We start from the raw sequence: 23,261 nt of genomic DNA, 5'->3' as shown, positions 1-23,261 counted from the left end.
TTTCCATTTCCTAGTTCATCCATGATTGTGGTCCCAGATCCCAGGAGTGGCTGTGTGTATGTGTGTGTGTGTGTGTGTGTGTGTGTGTGTGTGTGTGGTGTGTATTTGTGGTATGTGTGTGTGTTTGTGGTGTGTGTGTGCATGTGTGTGGAGTGTGTGTGGTATGTGTGGGAGGGGTGTTTGTGGGGTGTCTGTGTGTTTGTGGTATGTGTGTGTGTTGTGGTGTGTGTGTATTTGTGTGTGTGTGTTTGTGATGTGTGGGGGGGTGTTTAGAGTGTGTGTGTTTATGGTGTCTGTGTCGGGGGGTATTTGTGGGCTGTGTGTGTTTGTGATGTGTGTGGAGTGTGTGTGTTTGTGGTGTGTGTGTGCATGTGTGTGGAGTGTGTGTGTTTGTGTTATGTGTGGGGGTATTTGTGGTGTGTGTGTTTGTGGTGTGTGGGGGGGTATTATTGGTGTGTGTGTGTGTTTGTGGTATGTGTGTTTGTGTGTGGGGGTGTTTAGGTGTGTGTGTGTTTTGGTATATGTGTGTTTGTGGAGGGGGGTGTTTGTGGTATGTGTGTATGTGTGTGTGTTTGTAGTGTGTGTGTGTTTGTGTGGGGGGTGTGTGTTTGTGGGGGGGTGTTTGTGGTATGTGTGTGTGTTTGTGGTGTGTGTGTGTTTGTGTGGGGTGTGTGTGTTTGTGGGGGGGTGTTTGTGGTGTGTGTATTTGGGGATGTGTGTGTTTGTGGTGTGTGTGTATGTGTTTGGAGGGGTGTGTTTGTGGTATGTATGTGTGTTTGTGGTATGTGTGTGCGGATGTGTGTGTGGTGTGTGTGTGTGTGTGTGTGTGTGTGTGTGTGAAAACCCTGTAAGGAGAGGGTTTTTTTTTCAGGGAGACTTTGGGAGTGTAGTTTGGAGAAGGAAAGTACTTTTAAAAACAAAGCGAATACACAGTCTGTCCATGGCCCCAGCCTCCCCCCGCCCTGCGGCCACTTGCCCAGGGTGTGGTGGAGTGCAGTGAGGAGGACAGAAGGACAGAGGACTTGCTTCCTAAGTCCAGAGGAGCCACCCAGACCTAGCCTCCGGCTGCTCTTCCCAGGAGCCCCCCGCCCTTGGAATAAAATCTCTGAAGTAACCTCAACAATATGTCTCTGGCTGGAGATGGGGACCCAGGGTGGGGGGACTAAAGCGTTTCTTCTTCCAAACTCCCCTCCCCTCTCCAAGCCTGGAGGTTCTCTTGTTCCAGGAGAGGATGGCGTTGGAGGCAGCCCCAGCCATGACTCACTCAGAGCTAATCCGTGGCAAATCCATCACCATGGAAACTGCCAATCATCCATGCTTTTCATAGCTTAACAGCACATCTGCCAGGGGACAGCCAAGTGATACAAATTGTTCGCCCTGCCTACCGTGTTACCGCGGGGCCTGGGAACAGACAGAGCGCGAGGGGCGGCTCCTCCGCCGCAGGACCGCGGCCCAGCTCAGGCCACCAACTACTGGTGACCTTCGCCATCCTTCATGAACTGCTCTGCGCTCCTCCCTTACCAGCTGGTCACTGAAGGGTCAGATGAGTGTGTCCTCACCTGGCTGGGCTGGGCTGGGCTGGGCTGGGCTGGGCGGGCAGGGAAGCTCCTAGGACGGGTGGGGTAAATAAGCCTGTGTAGACTGTTCAGTAATGGAAGTTTATGTTTGGAATATTACAAAATAACATTTCCATAATTTAAACCACAGAAAAGAACGCTTGACTAACATTCTTAGGCAGCGATCTTCCTCAAAGGAAGAACAAAGATACTCCTCTCTGGTCCCGGGAGGCATCTCAGAATGTCCCGCTTACGTGAGGTTTTAGTCTGACTCTCAAAAAACAAACGTGGAGGAAAAGACAGGCAGGTGCTGGACTAGCGGATCGCAGATGTTAGTCCGGGTCAGACCCTGGGCTACTGGGTGGCACCTTCAAATCTGAGGCACTCCTCATGCCTCACTGCAGGGAGAAGCACGTGGGGGAGGCTCTTCTCCGACAGGTGCCCCCTCTTACTAAGGGGCGGGGCCTGGGGAGGCAAAGGAGGGGGAAGCCCGGGGAGCCATGTGGAGTCACATTACTGAGGCAACCGCCTGCGGTGCCTGGCAACACCCTCTGGAATGTTGCCACCAAGGAGGCCAAGCCCTGCCTCAGGTGTAAGTGCTGACCGGGCATCCGGGCATCCGCACGCGGAGTTCTTGCCTTGGCGTCAGGACTCACTGCCAGGCCCAAGGAACCGCCCAGGCGGGAAGCCCCTAGAACGTGTGCTCCATCTGGGTCAGGAGGCAGGACAGGCCGGGAAAGCTGGAAATATTTTCAGATGTTAACTTTTTTTTTTTAATATATATTTTATTGATTTTTTTTTACAGAGAGGAAGGTAGAGGAATAGAGAGCCAGAAACATCGATCAGCTGCCTCCTGCACACCCCCCACTGGGGATGTGCCCGCAACCAAGGTACATGCCCTTGACCGGAATCGAACCCGGGACCCTTGAGTCCGCAGGCCGACGTTCTATCCACTGAGCCAAACCGGTTAGGCCAGATGTTAACTTTTTAAAGTTAATTTCCTTTATTTTGTTTCCCCCTTTCCTTTTCTGTCCATTCAAAAGGGAGTTAACCTATCAGTTGACTCTTGAACAATGCAGGGATTAGGGGTGCCAGCCCCCCATGCAGTAAAAAATCCACATATAACTTCCAACTCCCCCCAAACTGAACTATTATTAGTCTACCATTGACCAGAAGCCTCAGCGATAACATAAACAGTTGATTAACACATATTTTGTGTGGTATGTATTATATACTATATTCTTACAAAAAAAGGAAGCTAGAGAAAAGAAAATGTTAAGAAAATCGTAGGGAAGAAAAAATACATTTACAGTACTGTATGCATTTATTGGGGGGAATCTGCCTATAAGGGAAGTTCAAACCCATGTTGCTCGAGGGCAGCTGTACTTTATTGCCTTGGGGTGCTATGTGGCAGGGAAGAAGTAGAACTTGCCTGGGTACTGTTTGGGGCTCTGTCTCTGAAAGGCCTGGGCCCTTCGGAGATTTTAGAGGATAGAGAAGGATCTGAATGGCTCGGGAAAGCCTGGGTGGTCAAAAACAGAGTTTGCAGGTTCCCGTGCAAATAAAAAGATAGCATCCCTTGTTCAAAAATTATTAAGAAGTATGTCCCCTCTCTTCACTTGGCCCAGAGGTGTTAAGGAGGATTAAATTATGTTGGAGCCTTCAGGAATTATGAACAAGTAAACTTTTTACCAAGAGCAAAGCATTGAACCATTATGAGGCCCCTCAGAGCTTGGGGCACAGTGTGAATGCATAGGTTCGTACCCACGAAGCTGGCCCTGGACAGGGTGGCCCCAGGATTAGGACAGAAGCTTGCCCCTGGAGCTGGGGGCAGGGAGAGAAAAGCCCACAGGATTTGGAGCAATGAGGACCTGGGGCCCACTCCCTGGCAGCACAGGTAGGGATCGAGCAAGACCTCAGAAAGGAAGGTCGGAGAAAATGCATAGACTCTAAGGATAGGGGTCTCGGGCTTAGCAGATTTCTAGTCCCCAAAAGTGGCTCCGAGGTAGCAAAAAGCACACACCTGAAGGGATGTGCAGACTGGAAAATGGGAAGGCCTGGCTCTGTGTCCAGATAATGAATAGCCAGAGTCCCCCTGGTACTTGGTAAGATCCCAAGACCCTGGAACAGAATGGCAGGGCAAGGCGGAGGCAAGACCAATGATTGACGTCAGCTTTCAGTCATCCTGGAAGAATGAAGGCTCCGAGTCAGAGGCTGACTCTTTCAGTTCACGAAAATGAAAGAGATGCACTATTTCTGGCACACCTGGATTTGGGGATCAAGATTCTACCTGTCACTCTGAGATCCAGCTCCAGCCTCATGCCTGTGGCCAAGCCTCAGGGGCATCAGGTAGAAGGCCACTGCAGTGATCCAAGTGAGAGAAGAAGCTTGGGCCAGAGGGGTCAGGTAGTACAGAGGGACAGAGGAGGAGGTACTGGATTGTTCCCCATTGCCGGTATGGGGTGCCATTTCCTGAGATCAGGAGTAGAAGAGAAGAACCAGCTGCGGGGAGGTGGGATGCGTTTGGTTCTGAACATATTGGGTCTGAGCCACCCAAGAGAAGGTGTCATGTGGGCAACTGAAACCAGGATGTGACGCTCCGAGAAGTCTGGGGTGGAGGTATCCACTGGGAGTCATCAGCTTTGTGGGTGGTCAGTGAACAACGGGCATGGATGCAATTCCAAGGCAAACAGCAGAGAAAGGAGAGAAGGGGGCCCGGGCATAGCCTGGAGAACCCCAACACTTAATGGGCAGGCAGAAGAGGATGCACCTATAATGGCAGGTCGGGGAGTCGGGGGGGCGGTGAGGAGGGTGCTGTGTCCTTAAAGGCGAGAGAAGAGGAGGAGGAAGTGGACTGATCCTAGAGACCAAACACATGGACACATTGAAAATGCCCGTGGATTGAGTCATGGGGGAGTTACTGAGGATTCTGAAAGGATCCACTTCGCTGGAGAGACGGGCTTGGAATTCCAAAAAGAGGGGAGGAGTGAACCTAGGAACATGGAGATGGGGGTGCAGACACAGCTCTGCGTTGGGCCGTGAAGAGGAGAGGAAAGGGGCCATTGCCAGAGGGACTGGGGAAGGATGATTATGGGCTTTGTTTTTTTTTGTTTTTTTTTGTTTTTATGTTATTTTCATTGTCACAGCTTTGCCCAGGCATAACTACTACACAATAAGCTGCATCTGTTTAAAGGGTAACAATCTGAAAAGTTTTGACAAATGAATAGATCTGTAAAACCATCCCCTTAGTCAGGAATATATTTTTCATCAAATTTCCCTGTCCTGCTTCCCTCACCCCATTCCCAGGCATCCACTGGCCTGCTTTCTGCTAACTATAGTTTGCAAGTTCTAGAATCTTCTGTAAATGGGGTTTTTACTATTTTATCTTTTTAAAAGGGTACTCTTTCTTGTCTGACTTCTTTCACACAGCATAATTATTTTGAGATTCATCTTTGTTGTTGCCTGTATCAATCGTTCATGTCTTTTTACTGATGAGTAGTTTATATTGTATGGCCACACCATCATTTGTTTACCCATTCACCTACGGATGAATACAGTCAAACCTCGGTGCTCGAACATCTCCCATCCCGAACAATTTGGTTCCCGACCAAGTTGTTCATAGGAAAGATGCCTTGGGAGGAGTCTAACCAATCTTCCGTTCTCAATCTAACAACCCTTTCCCGCTGACATCTCAGCATGACAAAAAGCACCTCTCAGGCAACAGACAAGGAGAGAATGCTTTTGTTGCTGGGAAAAATCGATGATTAGCCCAATTTTAAAACATGAAGAGGCCATCAAGAGTGCTAATGTTGCAAAGGGTGTAAAAGAAGCAATGATCACAGGCAATTGAAGAGGTGGAAAAACTGTTGTTGATTTGGAAAAAAGAAAAGCAGTGAGCCAGGGACAGCCATTTCCCTGCTGCGTGCTGACCTGAAAGACACCCCTGGACCGAGTGCTGAGAGTGGCTCCTTGGAGGCCAGTGGGGGGGAGGGGGGAGTGCAATAAACATAAGAAAATATGTGTTTATTTATTTACAGATTACACAGTACATTAGACATGTACTGTATATAAGGGAGGTTAAAACGGAATCATTTGAGGGTCTGGAATGGATTAATTAGATTTACATGATTTCTAATGGGAAAAATGATTCTGTTTTCGAACAAATCGCTTCTCGAACAGCCTTTCTGAGCAAATTAAGTTGGAGAACCGAGGTTCCACTGTATGTGTTGTTTCCAGTTTGGGACTATCACAAACCAAGCTGCTTTGAACTTCCATGTACAGTCTTTGACGGGCACCTGCTTTCGTCCTCCACAGTAGGTCACCAGGAGTGGAATGGCTGGGTGTATGTTTAATGTGTAAGAAACCACCAAACTTTCCCAAAACGTTTGTGCCATTTTACTTTCCCATTAGCAGTATGTGAGAACCCCAATGTCTCCAGGTCTCTGCCAACATTTGGTATGGACAGACTTTTAAGTGTTTGACATTCTAGTAGCTACTCCTCCTTTTTCTACCCCTATCCTATTTAGGGAGAGGATAAGGAGCAAGAAAATGGCCACATATAAGATGGCAGAGGGAGAAGGTGAGGAAGAGAAGGAGACAAAATCAGCCACACTCCAGGCCATTAACACAGCCTGACCAAAGGTGAAATGCTTTTCTGAGTCTGTGGCTGCCCCCGCCCCCCATCATTTAGATCATTTGATCAATATATTAGCTTACTGCCTCCAGGCCAGGCCCCCAGCATGGGACACGAGTTCTGCAGGGACCTCAGCTGTGCAAGGCTTCTCCCAGGCCCCTGCAGGCCAGGAAAGTGGGGAAGGTAGGGGATCCTGGTTTCCCCACACCCAGTGTGGTAAGAAAAGACAACAGCATTCCTTTGTGCCCTGGGAGACGAGGCAGGAGTCAGGGGAGGGAGAGGGGAGTTCTAGCCCCAGTTTGCACTCATTCCAGGGCAGAAAGGACAGCGTGTCCTGCGGAGGAAGCCATCGTGCTCAGCCCTAAGAGAAGTATGCCCCCTCTCTTCGCTTGGCACAGAGGTGTAAGTACAGGGGTTAAGGAGGATTAAATCAAGTTGCGGCCTTCAGGAATTATGAACAATACACTGTTACAATAATAGATTTTTGGTCAAGGCTAAGGCCATCTCTAAAGTCAGATGTACATTCTATGAAGGTCCGTTATGGTTCTGAGTTTTACGCACCAAGCATTTATACCCCCAACACGAGCGTAAAAAAAACCCCAACAAATTACAGTACCTGTTGCTGCTGGGAAGAACACCCCAAAGACAGTGAAAAAAGACTCCCCGGGGCTGTAATCAGGCAGCGTGTTGTTCTGCAGCAGTTCCGGTGAATAGCCAATAAAACCATGTTCTGAAATACATCGAGAGGAGCCGAATGAGCCGGATGAGAAGATGTAGCACAGGCTTCCCCAGGCTGTAGTCCCACCCAATGCAGAGAGAGAGAAGGTCTGACAAAACCATCTTCCTCTCACATCCAGCTTGACTTCTGTGTGTCTGTATCTGTAGATACAGGTGGACGAAATGACATGAAGGGGAACAGCAGTTACCCCTGGGGATGGGAGCATTTTCTTTTATTTTTTTGCTTATAGACTTCAGTATAACTGAAATCTTTCGAAGAGCATGTATGTGTGTGTTTGCTTTTAGTTTAAAAAATTAAGTTAGCTCCCTGCTCAGAAACCATCCCATGGGCCCCCATTAGCTGCAGAATATAGTCCAAACTCCTTAGGATGAGTGTCAGAGCCCTCCACAGCCTGGCAACATCCCACCACCTCCTCTTCCTCTTTGCCTCTTTCTTCTCCCCAACAGTCACATAGACGCCTCTTCCCAAGAACCCCACGAACACCCACCCCTGTGTCCCTGCCTCCCAGACCCTTCTCCCACATCCCTGAGCATCCATATCGTGCTCACTCTTCAAGCTCATCTCAAAGGTTGCTCCCTTTGGGTTTACAAGAACTCCCGAATCAGAATCAGCTCCTCCTCCTGAGTGCGGCTGGCATTATTAGCCACAGTAGGTCCTTCCCCAACGAGCCTCCTTGGGGCAACAAGTCCAGTCTTACACATCTCTGTCCCCCCGAGTCAAGCACTGCGCCTGGGACACAGCAGGTAGGTTGAGAATATGGGTCACACGGAAAAGACTCTCTCCCTCAGATCTCAGCTGCGGGCACATCCCGCTGCCGTGCTTTCGATTTGACTTGTTCACAGACTGCTTTGTAGAGGAACATCTCAGATCTGATTTCCTCAATGCATTTTAAACGTCCAGCACATTGACTTGAATGAGATTTTTCAAGTTTGAATCCTACAGGCCCTTTGCTTCTTTGTCAAAGGAGGTCACTTTGAACAGCATCTGTGGACACGTTCGGGGCGGTGGCGTTTCAAGGGACAAGGTAACCGATCCTGGGCCGGGGACACGCAGGCTCTCCGGCTGTGCTTCTGAAGCTCGTCTCTGAGAAGGGGAGGTTTGTTCCTGCTACCCGTAGTCCAAGAGAAGCCAGCCGGCCCCCGCCCTCCGCCCCTGCAGTCACCGAGGACAGCACTGGGCTATGACTCCACAGCCGACCCCTAGGCCCGGGGGACAGGACCTCCTGCCCGTCCTCCACCTGCCTCGGGGCTTAGCCTCCGCGCCCCCCCCCCCCCCCGAGCGTCCACCCACCAAGTGCGCCAGCTCCCTGGTGAGTCCTGTGAGGTGGCCAGCGCTTCGCACAGCTTCCAAGGTTCATAACTTCATAGGAAAAATATTTTCAAAAAAACAATAAAACGAAAGCTCAGTGAAGCACCAGGGACCCTTGGGAGTCCGGTCGGGATGCAGAATCGTCGCCGACTGCTCTCTTTTCTGAACACAGAACCTGTCCTGGGACATTCGATCCCAGGAGCTGGGCAACATTTCTGAATGTTTTAGCATCTTCACAGCTGGTCCTCGCCTCATTAACAAAAAAGCGGTAATAGCTAAGGGAACTTCAGTTTATCCGCTGGCTGACCCCGTGACTAGCCTTTCTGAGGAGAAAACCAGTCCAGGCTGCCTTGGAACGGAGCTCAGCCAAGCTGGAAGGATGCTCAGGTCTGAAAGCGCATCTGAATGTGCACCGGGCAGGCCAGCCGTGCGGACATAAACACTTCATCAGGCTCCGTGGACCGCCGCCATCGCTAAGGGGCCCTGACGGGCAGGTATATGATCACCAGGCCTGAAGGGCTTTGCCTGGTCAGCCTGAAGGGTCCAAGTGATTGCAGGCCCCATAGGTGAGTCACTGGGAAGCCTTTCCTCTCCCTCCATCCCACCAACAAGACCACAGATGAGAGGATGAGTCACTGGGCTCCCGTGGGGGCTGGGGGAAGCTGCCTCAGCCCCCTTCTCCTGGGGCAGCCCTCACACATTCCCCAGCAGACTCACACCCACCCTGCTGACCCAGCCTCTCCTCCCAGGTCCAGTTCTGCACCTCTCTCAAGGGAATAACCTTAAATTTGAGAAGAACTTTATGGACCAAGCTGCTTGGCAATGCTTTATTTCTAACTAGTAGCCTTGCACACGAATCCGTGCACCAGTAGCTCTCTGCCGCCCTCCTGTAGCTCCCCCTCTCCCCATAGCTTGCTGCCCTGCCCCCTCCTGTAGCTCTCTGCCGCCCGCTTGCAGTTCGCTGCCCCAGCTTCCTGCAGATCCGTGATCCAGTTTTTACTCGGTCGGTCGTTATGCCTCACCGCATAACAGATAATTAGCATATTCCTCCCTTATTATATAGGATATTGTAAAATGGGTCTCAATGTCTAACGATAAGGGGGCTGAAGTATTTCAAATGCTTATAAAGGGTTTTTAGTGCCATAGAAAACTATCCATGTTCTATATATGTTAAAAAAAAAAACCACAAACTAGATACCACTTATAGTATAAATACTCAAAAAAGTTTCCATTTATGCATGTAAAGAGTAGAAGCAAATATACCAGAACAATAACAGTGGCTGTCTGTATAATGCAATTAGGGGCAATTTTTTCTCTCGTTTTTTTTTTTTTTTTTTTTTTATGTCTACACATTTTCCACGTTGTTTTAAATGAGCATAATCGACTTAGCATCGAAAGATACCTTTCAGAAAAACAAACAGAACACCCCATAATGGAAAGCCCACTTTCTCCAGACAGCGTTTCTATAAACAAATATCTTTTCTTCCTTTTCATCTCTACTCTCCCTACTTCTCAAAATGATTTCAGCGGTTTATGAGAAAAACTTGAGTGCAACAAGGATCAAAAGAAAAAAATGAGAGAGAGAGAGGCCCCAACCCTACCTGCACAGGACACAGCCTGAGGGCTCTGAACAAGGCTCCGAGGTCAGATCCCACAGTCCTCTCCCTCCAACCGGAACCCAAGGCCCAGAGAGAGCATCTTGTGACCTTTCTGACCAAGCAGGACTGACCCCAGGGCCCACCCCTCACCTGTGCCACTTCCCAATGGATGAGAAGGAGCCCCAGAGGTTTGCATGGTGGACCTGCCTCATTTCTCTGCCCCCCACCTCCTCAGGCCCTTGTGACTTCACCCCTCCAACTCCCCGACCACCACCTCAGGTCCCCAGTCCTGAGCCAGCCCCCTAACAGCTTGACCCCACCAGCCCTCACCCCAACTCCTGGGACCCGGGCCTCTCCCACACGCTGAACCTGGCCCAGCTGGACCCTGAGCGTCTGCAGGGCAGGTACGCAGGGCAGGCGCTGGTGTCTCTGGCTGGCGTGTGTTGCTGAGGAGTGAGGTTAGCTGGCTGCGCCGATACCTGGGGCCAACCTCTTACAGTGGGTCTTCATGACCGACTTTCTGATGCCCAGACCCAAGGTACCGGTTCTTCTCCCACGGCCTGTTTGAGATTCCGATGAAAGCTGTGGGACCTCTCCCCACAGACAACACATTCTGCTCCTAAGACGTTCGGGGAGGCTTCGGCCCCGAGGTTCAGGACCTGTACACCAGGGGCTGCCTCTGCTCCTGAAAGCGTTCTGCCAGGCCCTGCAGGCACCTATGGCAGCCCCAGCCCTGCCCGCCACCACTCCCTGCCAAGGAGCAGACAGTGGCTCTGAGTGGCACAGCCACCAACGCTCCACACTGCAGGCCTGCCAGACAGCGCCGAGTCCCCCTATGCACAGGGATCGCGCAGGGCCCCCCAGAGCAACCTGTCCTCTGAGAGTAATAAACTTACTGAGTACCTCAAACATGCCAGTCGCTAGGTATCAAGTCCTTTACAAGGTCAACCTTGATCTTCACAATCGCCCTGCAAGCTCAGAGGTAAGGAAACCAGGCTCAGGAAGGTACAGAATCTTGTCCAAGGTCACAGAGCCAGGCCTGCCTGCATTACAGCTACGGCGTCTTCTCCAGGCCAGGCCCCAGCCTCGCACGCCTCCCACACAGAGAGATGTGTGCGGCACAGGCTTCCTTCAACCTCACGAGACTCCCCCAGAGCTCCCAGCATCCCCCTCTCTCCATCTGTGGGCCAGCAGGAGGCCCACCTGTGGAATGCCACCAGCTGAAGAGGGTGGGTAGCTGGGGCTTGCACAGCTGGGAGGAGGCAGAGCCCAGCCTGGACCCCAGGTCTGTCTGAATTCAATGTTTTCCATCATCCACACTGTTTCTCAGTAATTCATCCCAGAGTTGTTTCCCCAGAGATTTGTAACAATTAATTTTCCCTTTGCCTCTGTAAGCCTTGCGTCTCCTCTCCGGGCAAACCAGGGGAGTCGGGCTGGGGTTCTCTCAACAGCTTCCAAATCTGAAAGGCCTGGGATGCCCAGGGCCTGCAGCTGCTGCGAGTGAATGTATCTGGGTTTGACCTGAACATCTGTTTCTATATCCATAGAAAAAATACTTGGGTCCCCTTTGAGCTATGTGTTTTTAGAAAGAACAAAGAAAACAAATCACGCCAAACCCAGGCAAGAACAGGCAGGGGAGGACACTCACAGGTCTGTCTGCAGAAAGGCTGCTGAGCTGTGCTTCTCTGGGTCCACTGTCGGATCAGAGGGGTGCTCACGGGACCCCACCCACCGTGCCTTGGCCAAGGGTGGCCAGCCTTGGTCAAAGTAGTGACAAAGCACAGCTCCCTCAGGGCTGGGCTAGGCCCCAAACCCTCTGGTGTGGTGGCTGCTAGGAAGCTGTCTGTGGCACCTGTGGTTCCCCCACTCCTGCCCCTGCCCCTGCCCCTGCCCCTGCCCCTGCCCCTGGCCCTGGGGTCTGCCGCAATTAGAAGAGGCCGTCCGGAAGTCATCAGCCCCCACATGTGGATGTCAGATTGCAACCACTGACGAACTTAGAAACGGAGATTTCTAAAAATGACGCTGGCACTCGGGCCACCACCCCACTGTGAGCCGCGGGCTCCAGCAGGGGAGGGGGGCTTCCGGCACTGGCTTTCTTCTTGGCTCCCATCCCCAGCCCCTCAACCAGCAAGATAGCCCTTTCCTGGGAATGGACAATGGCAGAGGCTGGTCCGACCAGGAATAGAAAGAGTGGAGGAAGGGCCCGGGGGAGAGGAAGGCAGGGAGGGGCCCAGCCCCAGGGGCAGGCTGACCTGGGAGATCGCAGGAAGAGCAACTCGGCAAGGAAAAGGAAAGGAGAGGCTGCGGCTGGGAAGGGGGACACACCCTGCAAACAACACCTGGGGGGGGGGGGGCGGGGAGGGGCTCCAGCAGGCGAGAGAAGACCACCAAGAGCAAGCTGAGGGTCCCCAGAGGGAGAGGAAGCACAGTAGGTGTGCCCTCAGGAAAACACACAATGGGTGCCTTTTCCAAGGGTCAAGCAGTCGCTGTAGACAAGGCTCCTCCTAAGGTCCGACTCCACGTGGAGCTGGACTGCGACCCAGGAGGGTCTGCCCAGCGTGCCTTCTCCCTGGACAGCTCTGGGACCCGGCCCGATGGGGACAGGGGCCTGCAGCTTGGGGGCAATGAGTCGGGAATGACAGCCTGACAGAGAGCTGGGTGAAAAGGGGGAGAGAGGGAGTGTCCAGGGCCCCTTCCCGCCACTGAGCGCCCACACGGCACCTGCCCAGGCAGCCTCCACACACACTGACTCAGACACCGCCCGACCCCAGATGGTCCAAGGTGGACGGAGAGGAGCAGGGAGCCCCACCCAGCATGCCCCCCACCGCCCGGGCTGGTCAGCGGGGTTTCTCTTCCTCTGGGCTTTGGGGTTCGCTCCCGGAAGCTGCCATGAGCAAGGCAGCCCAGGTCCCAGGAAGGAAGATGCACCCAAAGAGCAGAGGTTTGGGAGAAGTCCAGGCTCATCTCCTCCTCCATGGTGTGGGGAGGGAGGGCCCCAAAGACCTCTGGGAGGAAGGGGAGAGCTGTGATGAGACCAACAGTCAGGACACCTGGGTTCCGCCCCGGTTCTGCCACAAGCTCGCTGTGGGCCTGTCGGTGAGCCCTTCCGCCTTGGAAATGCAAAGTCTGACCCTCGGTCTGGAAGTGGCCCGAGATCCTGCTGAGCACCCAGGTGATGGAGAGCAGGGTCCCCGCCAGTTTCCCACACCCTTCCCATTCTGAAAGTTGCCAAACCAGAAGCCCCTTCTCAACACTCAGGACACGTGGTCCAAAAACGCCACTGATTCCCAATGGCAGATGTAAAACCCAAATTAGCTTCCAGACCATGTCAGCCCCGCCCCGACCTCCCAGACCCCCCTCCCCTTCTCTGTGGCTGTTGATACAATGCACACTCCAGAATGATTACCGTTTAATATGTGAATGAATCAAAGCAGGTCTGCATGACAAGTGCTGGCCTAACATCTTCCGTTGTTTCACTGTCACGAGTGCTCCCCATTCGTGCAGACAGGGAAACTTCATGATCTCATCCACTGGCCCATGCTTACAGCTGAGGAAAATGGAGTTTAGAAATGGAAGTCACTGCTCTAAGGCCGTGGTCGGCAAACTGCGGCTCGCGAGCCACATGCGGCTCTTTGGCCCCTTGAGTGTGGCTCTTCCACAAAATACCACAGCCTGGGTGAGTCTATTTTGAAGAAGTGGCATTAGAAGAAGTTTAAGTTTAAGAAATTTGGTTCTCAAAAGAAATTTCAATCGTTGTACTGTTGATATTTGGCTCTGTTGACTAATGAGTTTGCCGACCACTGCTCTAAGGCATGGAGAACTAACTGCAAATGGGGCAGTAGCCCTCGCTTAGGGTTGAGTTGGAGTCCACTCGGTAGCAAGTCCCCATGGGCTGGCCTGTCCTTGAACTGGGTCCTAACAATCCTGGTCCACTTAGAATCTAAGTCTTACATGCTCCATAAAAAAATATATATATATTTAAAATTGAATTCAGCTGGGCTGTATTGATTTGGACTGTATTGATCACGGGCTGGGGAGATGGAAGGGGACATAGAATAGGTTTGGAAGAGGCCCCCCAGGCCCCGCCCACAGCACAGCTTTCCTTCCCTGCAGTTCTGGGCAGTGAGCTGGGCGCCTTCCCCAGACCACAGTCTCCTCTCTGGCTTCAGCCCTAGTGAGCTTGGTCCTCCAAGGGAGGGTGGGGAGAGGATGTGAGCAGGGTTTCCAGCTCCCAGGCCCCCACCCAGAGAGAAAATACACAGAGGAGGGCTGGGCAGGCCAGCAGTGGCCAGAAGGGAAGTCGGAGAGGGGCTGGGCCTGCCCCGAGGGCGCAGGGAGGAGCAGCCTGGAGCCTCCAGGCCCCTGGGGAAGGCCTCCACCCTGCGGGACAACTGGCTGGTGGGGCGGGAACAGCAGGAAAAGCCCAGAGCTGGGCAACTCTGGGGATAAAGGGCCCCGCTTGGGGTGATCTTAGGGCAGCCCCCTTGGGAGGGGTGGCTAAGAGTTCCAGTAAGGAGAGGGGCTCGTGCCAACCCCTCAATCTAGGACGGGACAGGCAGTCCTGGGGTTCCTTCTGAGCAAAGGATTCGCACTTGGAGGGGAGGATGAGCCTTTTCCTGGCGAACAATGGTTTCTAAGACCCAAGGAGCTGCTCATCTGCTGACCTGTGTTCTATTTTACATAATGGCCTTGGGGTCAGCAAGTTGAGATGCGAAGAGCGCAGAGTGAGGCCTACAGAGGAAAGCACCATCAGAGGCCCCAGGACATTACCTGCAGGAAACAAAGAAGCACCGTGGGCTAATGGACGGCCCCATGGGCTAATGGACGGCCCCGTGTGCTGAGCAGGGTTCGTGCAGGCACCGTCCACTCCGAGGGCTTTGTGTGCACTAACGCATGGAGCAGGTGCATTTCTCAGGTAAGAAAGTGGAGCAGAGACAGGATTCAACCCTTGGCTCCCACGCCGGGGTCAGTGCTCACCCAAGGATACAGGGAGTGTGGGAAGGGGGTCCGGAGCTAAGCTGGGCAGCCTGGGCCCCTACTGAGGGGACTACAGAGGCCCCGACCAGGCCCCAGCCTGCAGAGCCCCCAGGGCCTGCCCAGGGCAGCTCTCAGCTCACGGGAGCCCTGAGAAAGGAAAATCTGGCCTCTTATCTCCTGGGGAAAGGAATGCACTCTCCCGCCAGGATAAGTGGCTGTTTTGACAGGAAGTCTCCACCCTGGCTGTGGGTTCCTCCCAGCCACCACTTACTCCTTCTGGCAGCTGGGAAGCGGGTGGATGGTCAAGGGGCCCTCCTACCAAGAACCGTGCTGCAAACATTCAAACTCCCAGACCCCCCAGTTCTGCAGCCAAGGGCAGCTCTCCCCCACCCCAAGTCCTACCCAAGAAAGAAAGGTGCAGATGGTCTCTTAGAATGCCATGGCAGAGATTTGGTATCACAGGCCATTAGAAGATTAAACCACGGGGTGAGGGGGGCCCTCTGGCTCTGAGACCGGGAAGCAGGACCACATGTGTTCCAGCCCTGTCCTTCACGGGGGCTCCTCAGCCTTCGTGGCGCTTGGCAAGCCTTTCGGCAGGGTGCTCACGGAGAGCAAGGCGTCTTTGCATCAACTCCCCATCGATTAGGATCTCCTCGGGTCAGGGATAGGTCCCCCCCCCCTCCCCCAGATCCCCTCCTCCTCTCTGGATGGGTGCAATCACTGGGGTGCTGGATGGGCAGGGGGAACTGCATATTCCTTCCTGGCACAGTCCCGCTTACACCTGTTGCATGGGGTATCTGTCAGTGGAGCCAGGAAAGTTTCCTAATGACGACTGACCAGGGAGTGTGGAGAGGAGAGCAAAGGGAAGCAAGGAAGGAGACGCTCCTCTAGGCTGGACGTGGCTGTGTGCCCCGGGGACCTACCTTGTTAGGTCAAGTATAGTCTTGGGGGAAAGCATCACCTGCGAGCTTGTTAGAAACGAGACTCTCAGCTCTCGCCGCGCCCCTCCCCACCACGCTGCCGCTACCTGAAGAACTGCAGTCTTCATTCTAACAGCATCCCCAGACCTGAGCGTGGGAAGTGTTGTCTTAGGGTATAACCAGGGGCCTCCACGGACCTGTGCTTCCAGAATGAACAACTGTAACGATGATAACTGCTTACTGAGCACCACCCTGAGCCGCTGACTCTACCCCTCTTACCTAGAACAGTGGTCGGCAAACTCATTAGTCAACAGAGCCAAATATCAACAGTACAACGACTGAAATTTCTTTTTTCTTTAATATATTTTATTGATTTTTTACAGAGAGGAAGGGAGAGAGATAGAGAGATAGAAACATCGATGAGAGAGAAACATCGATCAGCTGCCTCCTGCACAGCCCCCACTGGGGATGTGTCCGCAACCAAGGCACATGCCCCCGACCGGAATCGAACCTGGGACCCCTCAGTCCGCAGGCCGATGCTCTATCCACTGAGCCAAACCGGTTTCGGCTGAAATTTCTTTTGAGAGCCAATTTTTTTTAACTTAAACTTCTTCTAACACCACTTCTTCAAAATAGACTCACCCGGGCCGTGGTATTTTGTGGAAGAGCCACACTCAAGGGGCCAAAGAGCCGCATGTGGCTCGCGAGCCGCAGTTTGCCGACCACTGACCTAGAACATCTTAGTTTATGCTTTGACAACCCAGCACGCTGGGCAGTATCGCCCACTTTTCAGAGATGAAGACAGCAGTCGGAAGGCGAATGAAATTGACCCAGGGCAAGTGATAAGTGACAGCTGAGCTGGGATGTGAACGCAGGGGGCTGACTCCAGAGCCACGGTTCTCACAACTGTGGCAAAGGCGATGCAATCTTTCTAACGGGCCCAGCAGTGACAGCAGTGACCCTCCCTGCAGGGCCCAGAAGCACTCTGGCAGATGCAGCCTCCACGGAGGTGTGCTCGGGGCTCTGCCTCCTGGGCCGAGGGTGCCCGTGTGCTGGGGTTGGGCTAAGCCTGTGGCAGTGGGCTCCCTGCTTCCTCAGAACACGTCCCCAAAGATGGCCTGGCCCCAGAGAGCATTACGGTCTGGGACTGGAGTGACAGGTAAGCCCGACGATGAGCAGGTCTTCTCCCTCAGGCTCAGGACCCCCTGGTCCTAACCCTGGAGTGAGGGTCGAGGGGAGACAAGGAAGGGGAGGCCCGCACTGGACCTCATTATATAACTTTCAAGTGGATGATCTGGGGCTTCATCTCCTGGCCGCCCCCAGGAGGCAGCACTCTCCTGCCGACTGTGCCCGTGACAGATGTCACACTCCCGGCAGCCAGCACCCAGGGCTCCTCAGCGCACAGCCCAGCCTGCAGCGTCCCTGATTGTCTCTGGTTCTCTGGTCTGTAGGTGGCTCATTCCCTACCCATATGTGAGTGACCTGAAGGCACGTCTCCCCCCTGACTTCGTGTCCCTCTCCGACTATAATCCCTCTCAACCCATAGGTGCCCCCAAAATACTTGAGCCAGAGAGTGCCATCGTTTGCCCCTCCACAGCCACACAGAGGGCATTCTGCCCACGCCCACAGCCAGAGGGCACCTTCCACCTGCTGTGAGAGGAGCAGGAGGCAGGGAGAGGAGCTGGGGGCAGGCTGTGTGCTAGCCCATCTCGCAGGGCGTCACCCTTCACGTCCTTGGAGCTCCCGGCTGCTCAGGGCTGAGGCAGGCCAGGCCCAGCAGTGTGAGAGGACCCTCCCAAGGTGGTGACTTCATCCTTCAGGCATCCGTCCCCAGAACGCTGGCCAGGAAGCCCGGGCCGAACAGAGCCCCTCCTGCTCACAGAGCTGAGTGGACACAGGGGTTGAGCTGGGCAGTGTCCGCTCGCGCTTCCTTCTGCAGCCTCGACTGGGTCCCCACGGCCTCTTCAGCCTAATGGTTTCTTTCTCTGCTCTCCACAGCCAAAGCCAGCAAATAAAATAATTCAATGGAGATAGCAGGAGGGCTTGGAGCCAGGGCCGAGGATTCTGGCCAGTCACTCTTTCTTCATTCGAGTCCAACTCAGCGCCAGCGAAGGCCCGAGGCTGCCTGCTCCGGCCCCTCCGGCGGCCAGGCGGGAGTGCGGCCCATTCCCACAGAAAACCTTCTAGCCAGGGCAGAACCCAAAAGGCAGGCGTTCACGGTTCCCAAGGTATTTTCTCCCTCCCCCAGAGAAATAGTCAACGGTCTCGTCTATTTTTAAAAACAAGAACCCCCAACATAAAATGTTATCCCATAGGTAGAACAAATACAAGAGTGATTCACTTCCTATTTAGGTCATAAAGGAGAGGATGAGTCCGGCCAGCATGGCTCAGTGGTTGAGCATCGACCTATGAACCAGGAGGTCACAGTGCGATTCCCAGTCTGGGCACATGCACGGGTTGCGGGCTCGATCCCCATCATCATTGATGTTTTTATCTCTCTCCCTCTCCCTCCCTCTCTGAAATCAATAATAATAATTATATATATATATATATATGGGAGAGGACAAGAAAGGAGGGGCAGCAAGATGGTGGGATGGGGCAGAGAGCTCAAAAAAAGAGAAAGATTAGGGAGGAAAAATAGAGAGAGACAAACCTAAAGGAAGGAAGGATGAGGCAGGAAGAGGAGAGAAACCAGGTATGTTTGAGGCAAGCTGGAGTCACAGTTTGCAGTTGGCTTGGTTTGCAAAAGTTCAGAAATCCTTATCAGGATGTTTACAATCCTTCACCATCCTAATCTTTAAAACCCTCTGTTCAAACCCTTAATCTTCCCCCTTCAGGGTCAAATATGCCTTTGAGAATCTGGCTGTTCTGGATCCTGTCCTAGAAAAATATACTTATTCACATAAATTTCTGCATGCAATTTTAGGGGCTCATGAATCCTAAATTAAAAATTACTTATTCTAGAAGCTTCACTCTGCCCTAGCCAGTTTGGCTCAGAAGATGGAGCATCGGCCTGTGGACTGAAGGGTCCCAGGTTCAATCCCAGTCAAGGGCATATACCTCGGTTGCAGGCTCAATACCCAGCCCTGGTCGGGGCACATGTGGGAGGCAACCAATCTATGTGTCTCTCTCACATCGATGTTTCTCTCTCTGTCTCTCTTCCTCCCTTCCACTGTCTCTAAAAATCACTGAAAAAATACCCCCACGTGAGGATTAACGACAACAACAAAAAATATCTAGAAGCTCTACTCTGAGGGGAGACCCATAATGGCCAGAGCAAAAACACTCCAACTGCCAGATTAAACTAGGACCAGGGTGGGATGTGAATCTTATGTGTATTCAAGCCATCGTATCAAGCTTTTAATTAAACCATGCGCTTCATTGATAGAACCTTTGGGTCTCAATACCCTTCCCTCGTTACTATCCCATTGGTGATACTAGAAGCAAAGCTGGTTCCTCGAAGGGGCCAGCTGTGTGTCTGGATGGTTCTTATGCAGTAGAAGGTCTGCCTCTGACCCAGGTAACAGTGTCTGTGCTTACCTTGAAATCAACCCTTTACAGATCCATGGGGTTATTAAGTCAGACACATGCAGCAGTTCCCAAATCTGAATGTACAGAAGATTAGCAGTGTGCCGGTTTAAACTGCAGATTACTAGCCCAAAGTTTGAGAGTCCGATTCAGACTGTCTTTTCTAATGAGTGTCTAGGTGATTCTGACACAGGCAGTCCCGAGACCAAACTCTGAGATGCACTGTGCCCACAGAACCCCGCAGGCCTGGGAGGGGGGCGTCCGGCCCAGTAGGTCAGCGGATTCCCTCCTCAGTGCGGTATCCTCCTCATGCCCAGGGGCGGGACCCGGCATATAGGCACCCATACTCTGTGCCTAGGTTTGGACCATTGCATCAGGAAGGCTACCTTTAGAAAAGGTAAATGAACAACGTAGGACATAAAAGGTATAGTGCCAGGTGAAACCCACCAGGGCCTTTCAGGGAAAGAGTTTCCTAGATCTGGTGGCAGGTAAAGAGTCACCTGGAGAACTTCTTTGATTTATTTATTTATTTATTTATTTATTTTATTTTATTGTTAATCCTCACCTGAGGATATTTTTCCATCGATTTTTAGAGACAGTGGAAGGGAGGGGGAGAGACGCAGAGAGAGAAGCATGGATGTAAGAGAGGCACATCAATCGATTGCCTCTCACGTAGCCCAACCAGGGCCAGGGATCAAGGCTACAACTGAGGGACATGCCCTTGACCAGAATCGAACCTGGGACCCTCCAGTGTGTGGGCCAATGCTCTATCCACTGAGCCAAACCAGCTAGGGCAGTGGTCGGCAAACCGTGGCTCGCGAGCCACACGCGGCTCTTTGGCCCCTTGAGTGTGGCTCTTCTACAAGATACCACGTGCGGGCGCGCACGTACAGTGCGATTGAAACTTCGTGGCCCATGCGCAGAAGTCGGTTTTCAGCTCTCAAAAGAAATTTCAATCGTTGTACTGTTGATATTTGGCTCTGTTGACTAATGAGTTTGCCGACCAATGAGCTAGGGCAACTTCTTACATTTGAATTACCAGACCTCAGGCTATTAGGGAATAAGTATATGCCTGGCATGTGTGGGGAGGGGTGTGGGATGGGAATGGGGGGACGAGGACAAATATGTGATACCTTAATCAATAAAGAAATTAAAAAAAAAAAGTATATGCCTGACGCATGATACCTGTTCCTGTGTCAAAACCATGGGGAAAACGTGTTTGTTATGGTACACACAGGCCCAAGGATATTTTGATAAGACAACAGATCATTCTTGCCAAAAATGCTTTGAAAAACTAAAATGTCCTTAAAATTTTCTGGCAAAACACAGTTTACATTACCAGAGTTTTCTTCTTCTGTTCCCTTTCTCTCTTCCTGCTCCTCTGGCTTTTTTTTTTTTTTTTCTCCTTCTTTTTTCTTTCTTTCTTTTTTTTTTTTTTATTATTGATTTCAGAGAGGAAGGGAGAGTGGGAGAGAGATAGAAACATCAATGATGAGAGAGAATCATTGATTGGCTGCCTCTTGCACGCCCCCACTGGGGATCGAGCCCGCAACCCAGGCACGTGCCCTTGACCGGAATCGAACCTGGGACCCTTCAGTCCACAGGCCGACACTCTATCCGCTGAGCCAAACCGGCTTGGGTTGGCTTTGTTTTTTGAAGAAACAAATTGGAAAAGGTGGGCCACACTGGAGCGCCCTCCTGGATTCCAGATGGTAACGCTTGGCCTCTTGGCCTCCCCGCCCCTCCCTTTACCCCGAGTGCTCTGCAAACATTAGCATTTGCTGGCTGTGCAGTGACAGGGAGATGGGTGGGAGGCCCTGGGTCAGGTACAAAAGAAACTCACAGAAGGGGAGTGGCCACTTGGTTCAAGGAGATTTCAGAAGTATTTTCTGATATTCTGCAAGTTGGAATTTCCACACGAAAAGCCAACCACAAAGTGCCCAAGCTGACCTGCTCTGGGCTTGGCATCTGACTGGGCAGCCCCACTCAGACCCCGCAGCAGAGGGGAGAAGCTGGGAAATCGGACACGCGGCAGCTTCTCTACCCCCGAGAGGGCGTGCACAACAAGACGTTTGCCTACAATCCCCCAACTGGCGAAGCACTCTTGTTTATGGTACTTCCTCAGAATGAGTATAATTTCTTCTTTACATTTTGATTTCCTAAAACTTGACTGCCTCACAATCCATGCAATGGTTTTTTTCCACCCGGAAATTCTGTGTGTGTTAAAATGGATAGTGTCTTAGAATTGAGGAAATGAGGTTTATTGCCTCATGTAATCTCGAAACAATCTGTGAGGCAAGTGGCATTATTCTCTATTTTACAGATGAGGAAACCGAAGCACCCACAGGCGATCGCCTGAGGTCCCGGATGAGGGGTGACGGGCCAGGACCGGGACCCAGTCTTCCAGTGCCTGAGGGCCCTCTCCAGCACCTTGTTCGAACCACCCAGCTGGGGAGGGAAGTGCTCTGGAAAGTGGTTTTCACCCGCGTCATTGCCGTGCAAGAAAGCAAAACGTAATTTTCCTCTGAGCTCACATAGAAATTTGAGAAAAAATAGAAACATATGTAGGCTACGTATGGTTTCTATGATTAGTTTGTTTTAGGCCAGAACTAAAGTTTTCTTATGCCTTTAGGAACTTAAGCATGTACCGTACATAACAACTTATGTAATGATCACATTTGGCATGTTTACATTTAAATCAGCATTCTTTTTTATAGTAATTATCAGATGTACTATTTGAATTTATTATTTTATTTACTTTTGAATATTTCTGCTTTCTTGCAATTGGGATTATAAAGTATTATACCTTTAAAAAATCTAGCATTTTGGTTTCTGCCAGCTTAAGGGGAGCAGAAAGAAGTTTAACAGAAGAAATCTTCATCAAAATAATAAAACCAAAATGTTATTCTCTGTAAGATTCCTTAAGTAATTTTTATTCTGGGGAGGAGCGGGGCACAGATGGAGCGACCTACACACACACACACACACACACACACACACACACACAAACTCTAAGAAAAAATAACCACTACTGACATACAATATTTCTAATCCTTAAAAATGCCCTTCCAAGGCGGGTTTCAGGGACCTGCCCACAGCCGCATGTACAATGATCAGCCAGTAAGGACCCTGTGCTTGGGAGCACTAGTGAAAAGGCACATGTTTTGTAGAGACAGATTCATGGATACAGAGAACAGACTGACAGCTGTCAAAGGGGAGGGGGCTGGGGGCTGGGCGAGAAGGGATGAAGGGATTAAGTAAAGAAAAAAAAGAAAGAAAGACTCATGGACACAGCATATGGTAATTGCCAGAGGGAAGGGGGGTGGGGAGAGGAACAAGAAGGGAAAAGGAGACTACATGGTGATGGAAGGAGACGGAACACGGGGTGGTAAACACACACAATATAATATACAGAGGACGGACTGCAGAATTGTACATCTGAAACCTGTACAATGTTATGAACCAGTATCACCCCAATAAATTCAATTTACAAAAGAGCACATATTGTCATTAACAATGATCTTCCCCAACCCTCCCCATGTGTCACCAGGACAGGGACCATGTCTGTTTCATTCTTCACGGTCTCCTGGGCCTGGCTGTACGCCCCTCCCCCCGGGACTTCCATAGCTACTGGCTGGTGGTGGGTGGACGTGGCCAGAAACGGAAAGAGGGGCTGGAAGCGGGGTGAGTGCAGTGTGGCCCCAGCAGCGCTCTTTCCGCCCACGGGCCGGCCCACTTCTTTGGAGCCTGTGCTCCGACAGTGTGTTTCATGGGCCTCACTGTCCTGCGCTCAGGTCATGGTTCCACGGCTGCTCTGACGTGTGTTTGCTCGGACTGGGGCCATCTGCCTGCCAGCAGCCTCCTCCCTGGACTCCTGCCTCGGTCAGCCACTCAGCAAAGTGTACCTGCGGCCGCCGTTTGCCAGGCTCCTGGAAGATGCTGGAAGGAAAGGCAGAAACCTGCGATTCCTGTCCCTGAGGCGCTCACAGCCTAAAACAATGC

At 52.0% G+C, this 23,261-nt stretch overlaps 1 protein-coding gene and 1 long non-coding RNA gene across 3 annotated transcripts in view; one reads left to right on the top strand and one right to left on the bottom strand.

Moving 5' to 3' along the window:
* Positions 1–23,261, bottom strand: part of SLC12A8 (solute carrier family 12 member 8) — a 143,244-nt gene that overhangs the window by 59,024 nt on the left and 60,959 nt on the right. For both annotated transcript variants that reach the window (XM_079767158.1, XM_079767157.1), the window contains exon 6: positions 6,806–6,919. In XM_079767158.1, coding sequence (XP_079623284.1) covers positions 6,806–6,919 — 114 coding nt within the window. The remainder of the gene's footprint in view (positions 1–6,805; positions 6,920–23,261) is intronic.
* LOC307097088 lies at positions 14,232–22,176 on the top strand. The gene is made up of 2 exons (XR_013813335.1): positions 14,232–14,749; positions 21,583–22,176. It is a non-coding gene; the product is annotated as an uncharacterized lncRNA (long non-coding RNA).

This window comes from Cnephaeus nilssonii (genome assembly GCF_951640355.1).
Source record: "Cnephaeus nilssonii genome assembly, chromosome: 3".
NCBI classification, from domain to species: Eukaryota; Metazoa; Chordata; class Mammalia; order Chiroptera; family Vespertilionidae; genus Cnephaeus; species Cnephaeus nilssonii.
Note: the sequence above shows the minus strand (reverse complement) of the source record. Positions and strands in the feature narration are given on the sequence as shown.